The sequence below is a fragment of the Bos indicus x Bos taurus genome, chromosome 16 (genome assembly GCF_003369695.1).
Source record: "Bos indicus x Bos taurus breed Angus x Brahman F1 hybrid chromosome 16, Bos_hybrid_MaternalHap_v2.0, whole genome shotgun sequence".
Lineage (NCBI taxonomy): Eukaryota > Metazoa > Chordata > Mammalia > Artiodactyla > Bovidae > Bos > Bos indicus x Bos taurus.
Genome location: NC_040091.1, coordinates 30750485 through 30768641, shown reverse-complemented (window position 1 = coordinate 30768641; position 18157 = coordinate 30750485). Strand labels below are relative to the sequence as shown.

The 18157-nt window shown below is 42.1% G+C and overlaps 1 protein-coding gene and 1 pseudogene across 2 annotated transcripts in view; both read right to left on the bottom strand.

Annotated features, from left to right (window-relative positions):
• Positions 1 to 18157, bottom strand: part of SMYD3 (SET and MYND domain containing 3) — a 739173-nt gene that overhangs the window by 142652 nt on the left and 578364 nt on the right. Inside the window, exon 8 of one of the 2 annotated variants that reach the window (XM_027564668.1) lies at positions 14117 to 14227. The exons of the other annotated variant lie outside the window; for it this stretch is intronic. Within the exon in view, the coding sequence (XP_027420469.1) occupies positions 14117 to 14227 (111 nt within the window). The remainder of the gene's footprint in view (positions 1 to 14116; positions 14228 to 18157) is intronic. 2 annotated transcript variants of the gene reach the window in all.
• Positions 10990 to 11284, bottom strand: LOC113907018 (annotated as a pseudogene).

The following is an 18157-nucleotide window of genomic DNA, read 5'->3' as shown; positions in this document are numbered from 1 at the left end:
AAGCAGAAGGCATTAGGAACAAAAAAGGGGAAGGAAGCAGGCAAAGATGACTAAAAGTTGGAGCAGGAAGACTTCAAAAGCTGTCAAGAAGATTAGGTGAGCAATTCGGGGAATCTGATCAGCAAATGATGGGAACAGCAGATGCTGTAATTCCTACAACTTTCCATTTAGACTCTTTCCTCAGACAACTTGATAACAATAATAGCCACCATCACTGAGGAAATACCACCTCCTGAGCTAGACTTACATTATCTAATTGAACCCTCCAAGCAGCTTTGCCAGATATGGATTATTCTCATCTTACAAAAGGAAAAACTAGGGACTATTACAGGGAGACCTGCCAACATCCAACAGTTAGGAGGCAGCAGACTCTGCATGCCTCTAAAGCATGTAGTCAACTGCCCTGTTACCCAACATTCAGATTTGACCTCTGCCTAGTGTCACCAGTGATCCGAGTAGGTGTTCCAGGACTAGAGCTCAACTACTCCAATACCTAATACTGCACCCTTTCTATGATATACTATTGTCTTACATAAGATATTGATTCAACAAATGCTACTGGAATAATGGGGCATCCATTTGCCAAAAATAAATGAATAAATAAACAAACCTTGTACTACATATAAAAATTAACTAAAAAATGGATCACGCCTAAAACTATAAAATTTCTAATAGAAGACACAGAAAAATCTTTATTCTCTTGGGTTAGGCAAAGATTTCTTAGATATACCATCAGAAGACAGATTTGTTAAAGAAAGAGAATGAAAACTGAATGGCAGTAAAATTAAAAACCTCCACCCAAAAAATAAAATAAATAAAATAAAAACCTCCACCCTTCAAAATACTCTTTCAAGAGAATTAAAAGACAAGTCACAGACAAGGACAAACGTTTTCTGAAATATGTATCTAATAAAAGACTTGGATGCAGGATAAAGAACTCTCAAAACTCAAGAAGAAAATACCTAACTTTTAACATGGGCAAAAGATTTGAACAAGTATATCACCAAATAAGTTATATAGATGGCAAATAAGCACATGAAAATAATAAATCATCAGTCTGTCCAAGGGGGTTTCTCCAGGCTAGACTACTGGAGTGGGTTGTCATGCCCTCCTCCAGGGGATCTTCTCAACCCAGGGATTGAACCCACATATCTTATGTTGCCTTTATTAAGTGGGTTCTTTACCACTAGCGCCACCTGGGAAGCCCCATTAGCCATTAAAAAATGCAAATTAAAGCCAGAAAGTGAAATTAACTATACGTCTATTTGAATGATTAAAAACAAAAACAAAACTGATAAAATCAAGTGCTGGCAAGGAAGTGAAGTAACTGGAGCTTTCATTCACTGATGGTGGGAAATTCAAAATGGTACAGCTACTTTAGAAAACAGGTTGGCAATTTCTTATACAGTTTAACATATATTTACTGCATGACCCAGCAATCCTACTCCTATTCACCCATATGAAATGAAAATTTATATTCACACAAAAACCTACATCAGTTCAGTTCAGTCGCTCAGTTGTGTCTCTTTGCGACCCCATGAGTCGCAGCATGCCAGGCCTCCCTGTTCATCACCAACTCCCAGAGTTCACCCAGACTCACATCCATCGAGTTGGTGATGCCATCCAGCCATCTCATCCTCTGTCGTCCCCTTTTCCTCTTGCTCCCAATCTCTCCCAGCATCAGAGTCTTTTCCAGTGAGTCAACTTTTTGCATGAGGTGGCCAAAGTATTGGAGTTTCAGCTTTAGCATCATTCCCTCCAAAGAAATCCCAGGGCTGATCTCCTTCAGAATGGACTGGTTGGATCTCCTTGCAGTCCAAGGGACTCTCAAGAGTCTTCTCCAATACCACAGTTCAAAAGCATAAAGTTCTTCGGCGCTCAGCTTTCTTCACAGTCCAATTGTCACATCCATACATGACCACTGGAAAAACCATAGCCTTGACTAGATGGACCTTTGTTGGTAAAGTAATGTCTCTGCTTTTGAATATGCTATCTAGGTTGGTCATAGCTTTCCTTCCAAGGAGTAAGCATCTTTTAATTTCATGGCTGCAGTCACCACCTGCAGTGATTTTGGAGCCCAAAAAAATAAAGTCTGACACTGTTTCCACTGCTTCCCCATCTATTTGCCATGAAGTGATGGGACCAGATGCCATGATCTTTGTTTTCTGAATGTTGAGCTTTAAGCCAACTTTTTCACTCTCCTCTTTTACTTTCATCAAGAGGCTCTTTAGTTCTTCTTCACTTTCTGCCATAAGGGTGGTGTCATATGCATATCTGAGGTTATTGATATTTCTCCTGGCAATCTTGATTGCAGCTTGTGCTTCTTCCAGCCCAGCGTTTCTCATGATGTACTCTGCATATAAGTTAAATAAGCAGGGTGACAATATACAGCCATGGTGGAGAGGTCTGACAGAATGTGGTCCACTGGAGAAGGGAATGGCAAATCACTTCAGTATTCTTGCCTTGAGAACCCCATGAACAGTATGAAAAGGCAAAATGATAGGATACTGAGAGAGGAACTCCCCAGGTCGGTAGATGCCTAATATGCTACTGGAGATCAGTGGAGAAATAACTCCAGAAAGAATGAAGGGATGGAGCCAAAGCAAAAACAACACCCAGTTGTGGATGTGACTGGTGATAGAAGCAAGGTCCGATGCTGAAAAGAGCAATATTGCATAGGAACCTGGAATGTCAGGTCCATGAATCAAGGCAAATTGGAAGTGGTCAAACAAGAGATGGCAAGAGTGAATGTCGACATTCTAGGAATCAGCGACTAAAATGGACTGGAATGGGTGAATTTAACTCAGATGACCATCATATCTACTACTGTGGGGAGGAATCCCTCAGAAGAAATGGAGTAGCCATCATGGTCAACAAAAGAGTCCGAAATGCAGTACTTGGATGCAGTCTCAAAAACGACAGAATGATCTCTGTTCTTTTCCAAGGCAAACCATTCAGTATCACAGTAATCCAATTCTATGCCCCAACCAATAACGCCGAAGAAGCTGAAGTTGAACGGTTCTATGAAGACTTACAAGACCTTTTAGAACTAACACCCGAAAAAGATGTCCTTTTCATTATAGGGGACTGGAATGCAAAAGTAGGAAGTCAAGAAACACCTGGAGTAACAGGCAAATTTGGCCTTGGAATATGGAATGAAGCAGGGCAAAGGCTAATAGAGTTTTGCCAAGACAACGCACTGGTCATAGCAAACACCCTCTTCCAACAACACAAGAGAAGACTCTACACATGGACATCACCAGATGGTCAACACCGAAATCAGACTGATTATACTCTTTGCAGCCCAAGATGGAGAAGCTCTATACAGTCAGCAAAAACAAGACCGGGAGTTGACTGTGGCTCAGATCATGAAATTCAGACTGAAATTGAAGAAAGTAGGGAAAACCACTAGACCATTCAGGTATGACCTAAATCAAATCCCTTATGATTATACAGTGGAAGCGAGAAATATTTTTAAGGGACTAGATCTGATAGATAAGAGTGCCTGATGAACTATGGACTGAGGTTCGTGACACTGTACAGGAGACAGGGATCAAGACCATCCCCATGGAAAAGAAATGCAAAAAAGCAAAATGGCTGTCTGGGGAGGCCTTACAAATAGCTGTGAAGAGCCTACATAGGAATGTTTAAAGTGGCTTCATTGATAATCACCACCAATTGGAACAGAACCCAAACACCCTTCAATTGGTAAATAGATAAACTGTGGGACAGCTGCATAATAGATTACAACTTGACAATAAACCAAATACTGAGATTATAAATTTACATGCATGTAAAAATAACATGGCTGAGTATCAAATGCATCATTCTAAATGAAGGAAGATAGAATCAAATGGCTGTTAGGATCAATTTATATGACATTCTGGAAAAGGTTAAGCTCTAGTGACAGCAGAGCAGGGGTTAGCAGGGGCTGGAGGTGGGGGTGGAGGCTGACTTTAAAGCAGTTACAGGGGAATCTGGGGAGGGGTTGGGATTGATCTGTATCTGGGTAGTTGTGGTGAGGCAAACGGCATGTATTTGTCAAAACTCAGAACTGTGCAGTAAAAAGAGTGAATTTTAATGGGCGCAAATCATACTCCCATTTTTAAAATCTAAGAGAGGGAAAATGTATATACTATTAATGAAATTACAGAGAAAATACAGTGGAGCAATTAAGAATGTAGCTCCTGAAGTTACTGCATCTGCAAAGTGTGAAGGAGAGCAACCACCCTCTTATAAGATGATGGAGATTAAGTGAGAGGAGGTATATAATCATGCCCGGCACACAGTGAGAGCCCCGAAGCTTGAGTAGACAAAATTATGATGATTCTATGCTTTGAGGAAGAGTACCTCACTCTAGGGCTTCCCTGTTGGCTCAGCAGTAGAGAATCCACCTGCTAACGCAGGGTCAGGAAAATCCACCGGAGGAGAAAATGGCAACACACTCCAGTATCCTTGCCTGGGAAATCCCATGGAAGGAGCAGCCTGGAAGGGTCCATGGGGTTGCAAAGTGTCGGACACGACTTAGGGACTAAACAACCACCACCACTTCACTCCGCAGCGCTCCTTGAGCACCATGTGCCACGTGCTGAGTGAGGTAATGTGCCCAGGACACAGAATACATACTTCCTTGTCACAGGAGCTGCCACCACTGAATCTGTTCCCCAAGCCAGAGCTGCTTCTACACCAAAACCCCGGAGAAAAGAATTTGTATGCAAGAATTGTAAAGGTTATGAGATGGCATTCATGTCCCCACAAATTGTGGCAAAACCCTCTTCTTACCCTTGGGGTGGGCTTTTGGATAAACCAGAGCCATATGGTCTCTGGGGGAAGTCAGTGTTGAAGCGCTGTGACCTGTGATATGGAAACAGCACACCCCAGGGCTAATGCCATAGCTACAGGGTATATTTCACAGCCTGCTATGCCCACTGTGCCATACCCAGAAGCCTTGCCCTGGCATTCACAGAGACACTGCATGTGGGGTTAGGTGATTATGAAGCCAATCAACCCCTTTCCTCACTTTAACATTTTTACAGCCATTTTTGGAAAAACCATTCTTCTGGGTGTTTGGAGAAACAAGACAGGTAACATATAGTAGTGTTAGGTTTTATTGCTTAAAAACTTATCACACACACACATGCACAACACACTTTCTCTCTCTTTCCTTCAGTTTCCTACCAAATCGTGCTAATCTTCTGAAGATAATGTAATTCTGTTATGATGAAAACTTTAGAAACAGGAAACACATTCTACTTAGATTGTTAAAACTTGAAATAAAAAACAATTCAGAGCTGACTGGGCTCATCATTCCTACCATGAGGCATTTCTGCTTACAATTAATTTAGCAAAATAGAAGAAGGCAGCAAATATATATATATATCTTGGTTTTCTAATGACCTTTCAGTAATTGCTCATATTTCAAAAAGACTCAAGTTACCATAAAAACCTTTTCCTGGGTAGAAAACTTTCATTTCCTTTGAATACAGCTTTAACTCTACATCCTTTACTCCTTCTTCAGACAATCCTTGTTCCTCCCTTTGGGTCAAGCCTGCCTCTTCTCCCCAGTTTTTCCAGTTTAGCAATGACAGGGCAGGGACAGCGCAGCACATACAGGAACCAAGGCTGCGCTTGCCTGGCACCAGCACTAGCCGTGACTCTAAGGGACGCTGGGCTCTGTAACCCACAGAGGTTGTGGAGGGCTTCAGAGAGACCCAAGAAAAGGGAGTCTCTGAAAAGAAACTGAAATGATTACCAAAGACATTGCTTTATTTCTATAGGAGAAAATGTGTGTGCATAGTTGCTCAGTCGTGTCTGACTCTTTGAGACCCTTTGGACTGTAGCCCACCAGGCTCCTCTGTCCATGGGATTCTCCAGGCAAGAATACTAGAGTGGGTTGCCATTTCCCTCCTCCGGGCGATCTTCCCAGCCCAGGGACTGAACCTGTGAATCCTGTGTCTTCTGCATGGCAGACCATCAGGGAAACCCCACAGGAGAAAATAAGAGCAAGTGAACTTAGAATCGTAGTATCAAGGAATGAGGAGTTTCTGAGGGTGTTTCCCCTACAGAACCATCTTTTAAACTATTTTTGAAATGGATATACTTTCAGAATGACTCTACTCAACTCTCTGTCCATAGAAGGCCCAGTGATACAAGACACAGATCCCTGCTTCGCAGACAGGCTGGTACCAGGAAAAGTGCACACATGTTTGGAAGCCCTCGGGAGAATTAGATCATTGTTTATCCTCATATTTTCTTCCGCTGCCAAAGACTTGAATTCTTAGCTATGAGAAGCGAACAGCAGGCTTCCAACAAGATGGTGTAAGTTCAGACTTGGAGGTGCTCACCTGTACTCCAAAGTGATAGTAATGATAAGTAAACTATAAAAAGAGAAACAAAAATGGCTTTACTAATTCAAAAACAAGATCAACATCTCTTCTGGACCAATAACAGAAATGCAGAGCAGTCAGAAAAACCGAAGCCAGAGCCTCAGGTCTGGAAGCTGGCAGTCACAGACACGCATTTAGTCCCAATGGTTAAGAGAGAAAAGTGCTTCACAGACAAAGGTGAGCTTAAAGGCAAGGGTGAGTCTTCCCTGGTTATGAAAAGAGGCTGAAAATATAGGATGATGACATGTTTCCTGGGGATAAATATTTACAGGAACTGTTGGCCCTGGAAAGCCTAGAAGACACACATAGAGTCTCTCCGGGTACAGAGTCAGATGCCTGTCGCCTAAGTAACCAGGTCTGCAATCTCAACATCACTGTGGTCCACATTTAAAACGCCATGAAGTCTGGTTCTGAGCTGGGGCCTGAGGGAGGCAAGCAGAAAGCTACGAGAGGGCAGACGCGCAGAGGAGGAGGAAAAAGAACAAAAGAAGACGACGTCCCACTAAAAACGGGCCTGCCACACAGAATTCCAAAACACACAGCGAAACGCAAGGCTAAGGCAGATACTCAACAAAAATAAAAGATGAAGAATCCGAATGTGATTTCACTCCAGGAAACTGAACTATAGCACTGAACGACCAAGACTTTAGGATGTGCAAATAGATAGCTAACAGAGAGGCACGTACTGGACATGAATAAGAAATTACAGAACAGAAACATGTAGCAATAAAACCTAAACTGGAAGATTGGGAATAAAAAGCAAATTTGAAATCCTGCAAATAAAAAAGTCATTAAAGCAACCCAATAGCAAAATAGCATGTGATGTAAGGGCGCTTTAGTTTTAGAAACATAGAATAAAGCCAGAAGCTGAAATGGGGCACCTCTAGGGGGCAAGACTTGGGGAGCAGCAGGAGAGAGCGTGTACTAAGGTTTTCAATGGGGGTCTAGTACTTTGACTTTTAATAAATTTTTTTTAAATTAAAAGACTATAAGAAATAATAAAGGACTACTTGAAGGATATGCAATCTTTGCTTTCTTCTATATAGTTCTATAAGTTTTACTCTTGGAATGAAGTAAGCCAGAGATAAAGAACCTAGATTACATAAATTTTCACCTTCCTTACTTCTTTGATTAAGCTACAATGTGAAATTATGTCAATCAGCCACACTGAAGAATATTATAAAAGTCAGCTGTTTAAATCTTTGTGGATGTCTGGACAAGGATATTGATCAGTCAGTCTCAGTGGGACCCATGGCGGGGGCCTCAGAGAAAGGAAAAAACTGCTTCAGCTGAGGAGCATGTATGTGTCCAGTCTTCCAGGTACTGTGCATTTTGAAATTAGTCTTAATACAACTCCCTTGTATTACAGGTAGAAAAAAATCAAGAGAGGCTGAATGCCTTGTGCAAGATAGATACATGATGGACTGGAATTCAGCACAGAAATTGAGCACTTTTCTTTTTTTCTTAAATAATTGAGGTTTTCTTGGCTATTTTGAGGATCAGTACACAGATGTTTGGCTGCTGAGAAATTCAGAGCAAATTTGTAATTTATTTCTTATCACTATACAGGATCATATGGCATGCATTCTGGGTTCTAACTTGGTTTTATCTGATTGTCACTTATTTCACAAATCAATATAAAATGTATCTGTTATATGGCATATGCAGATATATATTACTGCATACATGTGTATCATGTACGCATGTGTGCCTGAAAGCCACTTCAGAATCTTTTAGATGGGGGAAGGTTATAATTAGATTAATCAAGTTAGATCAGATAACTGAAGAAGAGAAGAGAGGGAAAAGGAAAAGAGAAAAAAGAAACCAAGGTAGGCTGGACCCTGGGTCATGATCCTGGAGGACAGTGAATGCCATGCTGAGTTTGAAGTTTATGTTGAAGACTAAAGATAATGCTAAATACATTTAAAAATTCTGAATAAAGCAACAGCATGGAAGTAGTGCTGTTTCAGAAAACTTACTCTGAAACCATGTAAAAGACACATGAAAGAGAGAGAAATTTGAGTGTCAGGTGACCATTTAGGGTCTATTTCAATAACCTAGGAATGAGGCAAGAGGGCTGTGAGTAGATCGACGTGTTTTAAAAGAAAGATCATATGTAACAGGTATTAGGAAAGAAAGTGACATGGAAAGTAAACACAGCTTTTTCTTTTGCAATAAAACATGTGACATCCAGGGAAGCATACTAGGTACTATCCACAAACTTACGGAAAATCAGTTCCATTTCATCTGTTCTGTTCCTATTGCCTTGGATTTTGACCTGCACAAGCCAAATCATTCCAAAACCTTCTCGAGAAGGTAAGTTTTATTTCTTCCAGAAATTAAGTTGTCGCCGATTACAAATGACAGCTAACTCCACAAATGCAAATTACCCCTGCTATTAAAAGGCCTCTTGCCTTCCTGAAATACGACACCAGGCAAGTCCAGTAACATGCAGATGTAGGCACATAATAAATATTACTTGATGCAGAAACCTGTTGAGATGAATTTTCTAGGTTCCAAGAAAAGCAGAAAAATAAGCTTGAAAACTTTAAATCTAAGACCTGAAATAAATATAATTTTTGACTGAATTAATTTTGAATGTATGCTCTTTTGGGGATGCACTAAGTTGAATTCACCTTTATATTTTTCAAATCAAATAAACAGTATAGAGAATTCAGAAGGAATGTTTATATCGCTAAACACAACAAAATTCTCAAATAGAAACTTGAAAATATAACTGATGAACTAATTGAAATCAAGTTTATATTCTCATCTAAATATATATTCTACTCACTTCCACTAGGAAACATTTCATAGAAATAAGGGGTAATAGAGCCAGAAGGGGCCTTAAGATGATGGAGTCTTAATACAACCCTCCTTTGTGTAACAGATGACATAAAAAATCAGAGAGGAAGAATGCCTTGCCCAAGATAGGTACACAATGGACTGGAATCCAGCACAGAAATCAAGCATTTTTTAAAAAATAATAATAGAGATCTTCTTGGCTATTTTGAGGATTAGTACACAGATATTTCAATTTGCGCACAATTCTTAAAATCTGAAAAATCATGTCATTGTGATTCTTTCCTAAAACAGTTATTCTGGTGACTTTCCAGCTTAAAATTTGAAGGCAAATTTTTCTTAATAGGATATTAAGTACCAGTATCTTCAAATATTGTTAAGTTACTACATTATAAATTTCACTAATTCACAATTTAATATCATATGGCACCCTACTCCAGTACTCTGGCCTGGAAAATCCCATGGACTGGGGAGCCTGGTGGGCTGCAGTCCATGGGGTCGCTGGGAGTCAGACATGACTGAACGACTTCCCTTTCACTTTTCACTTTCATGCATTGGAGAAGGAAATGGCAACCCACTCCAGTGTTCTTGCCTGGAGAATCCCAGGGACGGGGGAGCCTGGTGGGCTGCCATCTATGGGGTCACACAGAGTCGGACACGACTGAAGCGACTTAGCAGCAGCAGCAGCAGCACACTATATATTAAAATTTTCAGTTTTCTTTCACAGTATATTACCAAAGTTAGTACAAAAACTGCACTACCATGACCAAAGATGTTAGCATGCAATTCTGACAGGGACAACCAAGACAAGGGATTTTCTTTGGGAAACGATTCTACTGAAAACAACACAGGAATGAAGTTCAAATGTTCAAGACACAGTAAACATACAATGTGACTTCAAATTGCCATTTAATATGCTTTGTATTATAAGATATAAAAAATAATCCCCATCTATGGTATGTTAAGTGGACATTCAAGACAATCAAAACCTCCTTATTCAATATCCCACTATTTTCTGGTTGTACCAAAAAAGTAAAAAAACAGAAAATGTTTTTACCTCTTAAAAAAACCCTTGCAAGGGGAGGGAGGGACAAATTGGGAGAGTAGGATTGACATATATATATATATTATCACGTGTTAAATAGATAACTAGTGGGAAGCTCAGAGAAGGCGATGGCACCCCACTCTAGTACTCTTGCCTGGAAAATCCCATGGATGGAGGAGCCTGGTAGGCTGCAGTCCATGGGGTCGAGAAGAGTCGGACACGACACGACTGAGCGACTTCACTTTCACTTTTCACTTTCATGCATTGGAGAAGGAAATGGCAACCCACTCCAGTGTTCTTGCCTGGAGAATCCCAGGGGCGGCGAGCCTGGTGGGCCGACGTCTATGGGGTCGCACAGAGTCGGACACGACTTGAAGCGACTTAGCAGCACCAGCAGTGGGAAGCTGGTGTATAGCACAGAGAGCTCTGCTCAGTGCTCTGTGATGACCTAGAGGGGTGTGACAGAGGGGTGGAATGGGGGAGGGGTGGGAGGGAGGCTCCAGAGTGGGGGATATATGTATACATATAGCTGATTCACCTTATTGTACAGCAGAAGCTAATGCAGTTATGCTCCCCCCAAAAAAAAATTTTTTTTAAACCCTTTACACTTAAAAAGGGAAGGAAGTAGAATTCTCTTCTTAAAAATGTCTCCAGAGCTTCTAAAAGTCTTGTATTTACAAATTATTAGATAAAAATATTCCTCTGAGTCATGCCAGAAGGGAGATAGGGGCCACTGATATGACATAGCAGATGATATTAATCAGACAGCTTTTTTCTTTCCTGTTCATCAGAGGCTAGACTTGCTTCATTTTTACTTTCTCCATTTTCTACAGGTAAATCTTCTTCAGTTTCTTGCTTAGGCATTTTGGCCAGTTTTCCCTTTGCTCCCTTTTTCCCTTTTGTGTGCACTTTTTGGTCTGAAGAGTACCCTTTCCTGATGCCTCTGTGGCTCCACGTTTTCAGGAACAGGCTTAGCTGACAACCTTGCCCATCTCTTGGGCTCCCCATTCGCCACGCCTTTGGTGGTGCTGACCCTCCCCTTGGGCGTCATGATGGTGGTGGGGCGGGTGTGCGCTAGGTACCTGTGGGCTACTGGGCACCAACAGCCTTCCCAAAGCCAGATGCTGCCACGCCTCCTGCCCGCCAGTACTTTTTTGATGATACAGCTTGGCCTGCCTCTAACACAATATTCGTAATGGTTAAAGTTATATGTCAACTTGACTGGGTCATAGGGTGCCCAGACATTATTCTGGGTGTGCCCATGAAAGTGTTTTTGGATGAGATTAACACGTGGATAAACTGGCTTATTAAAGCAGATTGTTCTCCCCAGTGTGAGTGGGCCACGCGCAATCAGTTGAAGCCTTGAATAGCACAGAAAGGCTGACCCCACCACTAGTAAGAGCAAACTCCTTCTCCAGGATTTCAATTTCTTCCTCTCTTTGGACTCAAACCGAAATACTGGCTTTCTTGCATTGCTGAGCCTACCAACTTTCAGACTGTAACTTAATGCCATCAGCAACCCTGGGTCTCCTGCCTGCCGACTGCAGATCTTGGGACCTGTCAGTCTCCAATAATCACATGAGCCAAATCCTTATAATCAATAAATCAACCTCTGTCTCTTTACATGTGTGCATGCATGTGTACACACAAACACACATATACACCCTGCTCATTCTCTTCCTCTGGACAATCCTAATATTATCTCAAACTTTGAACTCAAAGGAGTAAAGAAAATGGTCTTAATGGATGTGATAGACACTACAGATGAGCTACCAAAAAGCTATTCACAACTTCTTCTCCCTTGTCCTCTTCTAGTATAAAGGCTGAAAAGCCAAAATTCTGTTTCCTCACCTCTTTTACAGCTGCAGTAGTATGTGACACAGCTCTGACCCATAAGATACAGGTGGAAATCCCCAGGAGAGTTTCCCTTTGTTCTCTGCCTTTTATCACCCCTTGTTTTTCCTGTCTAGAGCTTGGATGCAATGACTGGGGCTTGGGGGCAGTAGTCATCCTGGGGCCATGAAGACAAAAGCATATGCTAGGGCTGTCTAAGGGGGAAGACAGATGGATTCTGGGTCTGTGATGAGACCTACCAGTAGCTGCTCTCACGTTGGGCTGCTTCTCTAGAATTACTGAAAAAAACATATTAGTAAAGCCAGTTTACTTTGAGTTATCTGTTATTTGTAGCTAAACTCTTTCCTAACATATTATTTCATCCCATATTTCAACTATAACAATAAGCCAAAAGTGAACATGACCTGAGTTTTAATCAAATAATCACTCAAAAAAACAACTGAGGTCTGCCATACAGATGGCATGTGCGTTTGCACGCACAGTCATTAAGTCATGTCCGACTCCTTGAGATGCTCTGGACTGTAGCCCACCAGGATCCTCAGTCCATAGGATTTTCAGGCAAGGATACTGGAGTGGGTTCCCATGCCCTTCTCCAAAATGGCAGGTAAGAGGCACTAAATGCAACAGCCTTCCCATCCCCAACCAAGGATGCTGATGGGACTCTAGCTTGCTCCCAGCCATTCCAGGTTCAACTCTGAGGAGGAATTCCAGGGGATCTGATTCCTGGAAAGCTTGTGAATGGCAAAACATAAACACTAAAGTAGACTGAAGCTTGGGGAGCTATCAGCAATGGATCCAACTTTCCCCATTCCATTCATTTATTTCTATACTCTATGCTTTTTCTATAACTAATGCTTTTTTTTTTCTATATGACGGGCATGGTTATGGCAAATTAAAGTATCAGACTGATCAAATTAATCAGAGTGTTTTCATTAATTCAAGATGGTGCTTGATTCAGAAGATACATCCTATTAGCAAAACTTACCATTAACTGTTTTTTTTAATTGGAGGATAATTGTTTTACGATATTGCATTGGTTTCTTCCATACAACAACATGAATCAGCCATAGGTATACATATGCCCCCTGCCTCTTGAACCTTTCTCTCTATAAGCTATTTTTAATGAAAACCAATCGTGATCATTGATTTCTGCATCTTTAGAGTGAGCTTATGCTCTCTTCTTATGGAGTGAAAGCAACTACCTTTCTCCACTGATGTGGGCACCAGAAGCCACAGGCAGTTGTCATACAGTGGAAGGAGCACTAGGTTCATCAAAAGATCGGTGTTTGAGACTCGGTGCTACCACTTTTCCTTCATCCTATCCCAGAGGCACAGCGCTGAACCTTTCTGGGTTCTGTTTCCTAATTTATGAGTCTTAAGTTCCAATGAGATAATGATTACAAAAGAATTCCAACAAATATAAAACACTCTACAAAAGTAAGAGTTCATTAGACAACATGATTGTGTGCAAACTAAGAGTAAATAGGTTCAGTGTAAGGAAAGCATATGAGTAATGTGAGAAAAGTTCATTTATTATCTTTATGGCATTTATTTTGACTCTCCATTTCTCAGAAAGTAAAAGTTGCTGGATAAGGAATCTCCATCTGATAAAGTATTGCAGCAGAAAGGGTTACAGGAGGAACTTCAAAGAAATAAAAACTAGATAAAACTTGGTGTATTTACCACTGAGCAATAACTGTTACCACTCATATCTTAATTAGCCCTCTTGCTGTAGGCTCTAATAGCACTCTGGCCTCCAACATCTTTTCAATTACATGTTTTACACCCACATTCCCTCTAGACTCCATAGATTGTTACCTGAGATTAAACCTCTTGTTGCCTGGTGGTTGATAAGAGTCCCAGGAAATAAAACATATGCAGCACAATGTATTATTTTATTTACCTTTGTTTCCTATTATGCACTGAGAGTCATTCGCTTTTGGGTTAACGGGAAATGAAAGCAGAGTTCTCTGCAAAATCATGGGGATATTGCCTGGGTGGTGTTTCAAGCTGGTTCCATACCACATACCTTGTCCTGGGTTTGACATCGGAAACAGTCACAGTCAAAGCAGTACTGGCCCCGCAGCTGCTTCCTGCGCTCCTCGCTGGTCATCAGCATATCCAAGTAGCAGATGGTGAGCTGCGGAGGCCAGAGAGAGGGAGGCGTCACATGGCTGCTGGGCCCACCTTCTTTAACAAAAGGCTATTACATCAAATTGTTAAAGTAAAACGTGTTTTAGTTTTAGTTACATACCAGAAAGTGTGAGGAGATGCTTCTTACAGTCTCTCCACCCAAATAATCACATGTAAAATTTTTTAAGGCGTTACCTTCCAGTCTTTGTTAGGTATATCATGTATTTAATATTTTAAAGAATTGGGCTCATCAACTCTGCACTTTTGCACATTTTATTCACTAAACAGAAAATATCAAGAGCTGTTATATGTTTGGTGTTAGTAAGTTTTGGTAATACTTTGTGTAACCGCTGGCAATTAATCCTGGCAATCAAATGGATGGCAGATTATGTAGCCAGATCGCTCTTAAATCCTACTCAATTCTATAGCTGCTTCATGGAACTTAGGCTCAACCACATTTGGACTGTTGGAAATGAGGAGACAGTTCTTTCACTTGTGAGGATTTAAAAAGACGGAACACTTTCCAGATAGGGAGAATTTAATGTCAGGATGTGATCACTGATGAAGGTACCTAACTTGACTTCCTTGAACCCTTTTAAATATAATAACTATGCCCTGCCTTGAGTTTTAAGACAGATTTTTCACTCTCCTCTTTCACCTTCATCAACATTCAAAAAGCTAAGATTATGGCATCTGGTTCCATCACTTTATGGCAGATAGAAGAGGGAAAAGTGGAACCAGTGACAGATCTTATTTTCTTGGGCTCCAAAATCACTGAGGACAGTGACTGCAGCCATGAAATTAAGAGACACTTGCTCCTTGCAAGGAAAGCCATGACAAACCCAGATAGTGTATTAAAAAACAAAGACATTACTTTCAGACAGTGAAAGCTACGGGTTTTCCAGTAGAGTGAGAGCTGGACCATAAAGAAGGCTGAGTGTCAAGAACTGATGCTTTCAAATTGTGGTGCTGGAGAAGACTCTTGAGACTCCCCTGGACAGCAAGGAGATCAAACCAGTCAATTCTAAAGGAAATCAACCCTGAATATTCATTGGAAGGACTGATGCTGAAGTTGAAGCTCCAACACTTTGGCCACCTGATGTAAAGAGTTGACTCACTGGAAAAGACCCTGATGCTGGGAAAGACAGAAGGCAAAAGGAGAAGAGGGCAGCAGAGGAGGAAATGGTTAGATAGCATCACCGACTCAATGGGCATGAATTTGAGCAAACTCCAGGAGACAGTGAAGGACAGGGAAGCCTGACGTGGCGTTGTCCATGGGGTTGCAAAGAGTCAGACACGACTTAGCGACTGAACAACAACATGCCTTGCATCCAATAGTGAAAGACCACAGGCGAGAGGGCACACTTGAGGGACTTTCCAGCTTTCTCTCTAGCCCTAGCTTTTCACTTCAAGACGCAGGTCTTTATGTAAGATCAAGATGTTTAAACATTTCTTAGACCTCCTATCTACTGAAAGTCTAATTCAAAACATACAAAATGGAACTCCAGATTTCCCCAACCTTCCCTCACAGCTGGAACATTCCCAGTCTCAGCTGACATTAATTCATCCTTTGTGTTATCCAAGTGGAGACCCTGAGGTCGCCCCTGATTTCCCTTGTTTTCACTTTCCCCACTCAATCCACTAGGACACTCTGTGGACTCATCCATAGAAACACATCCAGAGCCACTCATGTTCCACCTTTTCCTCCTGTTCCATCCTTGTCTGAGCCATCATCATCTCTTGCCTGTAAAATGCAAGTCTCACCAAGCATCCCTGCTTCTCCCCTGAGCTGCCTGCACTCCGTCCTCTAAACCAGACTGATTCATTAAAATGTCAGTTGGATCAGATCTTTCCTCTCTTCTAAATGTTCCAACGGCTCCTCCTTTAGCTTAGAACAAAAGCCAAGTCCTTACAACGGATTCTCATAACACGACTCAAAGTGTGGTTCTGCAGCATGGATTATTGGTCTATGTTGAAGTGAGTACAGAAATGCAAAGGAAACATTTAGAAATTTTGACATCAATCTGGTAAGAGAAATTTTATGTGGCTCTAATAATAAAATATTAGGCTCTTATTTTAAATTCACTTTTCTAGCAATTCGTTTTCATTAAATCTTATAAAACTATCAGCTGACACTGTAATAAGGAAAAAAACAATAAAGAAACTGGTCCTTCATCACAGGTGGTGGGGGCAGCAGTGGCTTCATAACAGGTCTGTTCCTATCTCCTCTCCCCTCCTGGCTGCTTCAGGCAGCACAGCCCCACCGGCGTTTCACACACACACACACACACACCCTGCTCATGGGAGCTTCCTCTGCCCTTCCCCCAGATCTACTATGACGACCTCCCCCAGCTCCTTTGAGTTTCCATCAAAACTGACTTTCTCACTGAGGTCTAACCTTACTACCCCATTTATCTGGCTACTCCAGCTCTTTAGTTGCAGCATGCAGGATCTTTAGTTGTGGCATGTGGGATCTAGTTCCCCGACCCAGGGCCCCCTGCACTGGGAGCTCAGAGTCTCAGCCACCGGATCACAAGGGCAGTCCCCTTACCGCCGTATGTAAAATAACAACTTGACTCCTCCCACCCGAGCACTCCTACTTTCCTCATCCTCCTCTAGCTTTCCTTTTTCTGTACCAGATCAGCTAGTGACACACTGCATAAATTACTTCTTTATTTGCTTTTATGTGTAGAAGTAATTAAGGGGGGGTTGCTGTGTGGTGGGGGAAGAAGCCGGTAGTAAAGGAGGAGGAGGAGGCGGGATTATCCACCGAGGGAGAAGACAAACACTCCCTAGAGCGGAACATGCCATGTGGCTTTCTGAGACTTAAAAGAAAGCATCTCCTGTCTACAAAGCCTGATCTTTCCAGTCTGACAGCTGATGGGGCAGGGGAGGCCATATCCTCACAGAAAACATGGCTTCGGGAGGCCTCGTTAAAGCGGTCAGTGGGGAAGGATTTCAAGTTCACGCTGGCCGTCACCAGGGTGACAGAAGCCACAGCCTCAGCTGGCTGGCCCTCTATAAACCTTTCCCATGTGAGATGGCTAAAACATGCTGCTCCACATGCAGAAAACAAGAGTGCCTGTCCTTAAGGAATGTACACTGACGTTACTGAATATCTACTATGTGCTGGGCACTCACTCACCAGTGAAAACCAGCCTAGGTCTTAGATCCATTTGGGAATTGTACCCAAATCTATTGATTCAGGCTGACACTCTTTTTACAATAACATGGCTCATGCCTCTGTGGTGCTGGGTGGGGGAAGAGGTTGGGGAGTAGAATTGCATCATGTGGGGTCTTCCTCCGTTGCAGCGCATGGACCCTCTAGCTGTGTCGTGCTGGTGCCAGAGCGGGTAGCCTCAGTGGTTGTGGCACACGGGCTTAGTTGCCTGTGGCAGTAGGATCTTTCCAGATGAGAGACTGAACCCATGTCCTCTGCACTGGCAGGCGGGTTATCAGAAGAGTCCCTACGACTCTAGTTCTCCATCCAGCCAAATGGCTCTTAGTCATCAGCCCCAAATATCAGGATTAACCAGTAGTAGTTATTGGGTGATTACAATGTGCCCAGGGTGAAACCAACAAATCCAGGGCCTGTCTCACCAGAGAAATATGCTTGACAAACTTGAGTTTTTTACAAGGGCCAAAACTCATGAGTGATCATTCCAGCCAGAGAATGGGCAGCAGGAGGCTAGTTATTTCATTGAACCCCAATAGAGAGACTCCTACAGCCTCCCTCAGTAGCCTGTAACTGCCTGGAACCATTACCTGGACTGTGTAATGATCTTCCACCTAGCCTCCCTGCTGCCTTTAGCCTATAGCACATCTTCTAAATTGCTTTAAGGGAGATCTTCCTAAAGCTCACATTTGATCACATCATTTGTCTGCACAAACTTCTGATGGTTCCTCCCTGAATACAGGATGAGGGTACACAAGACTT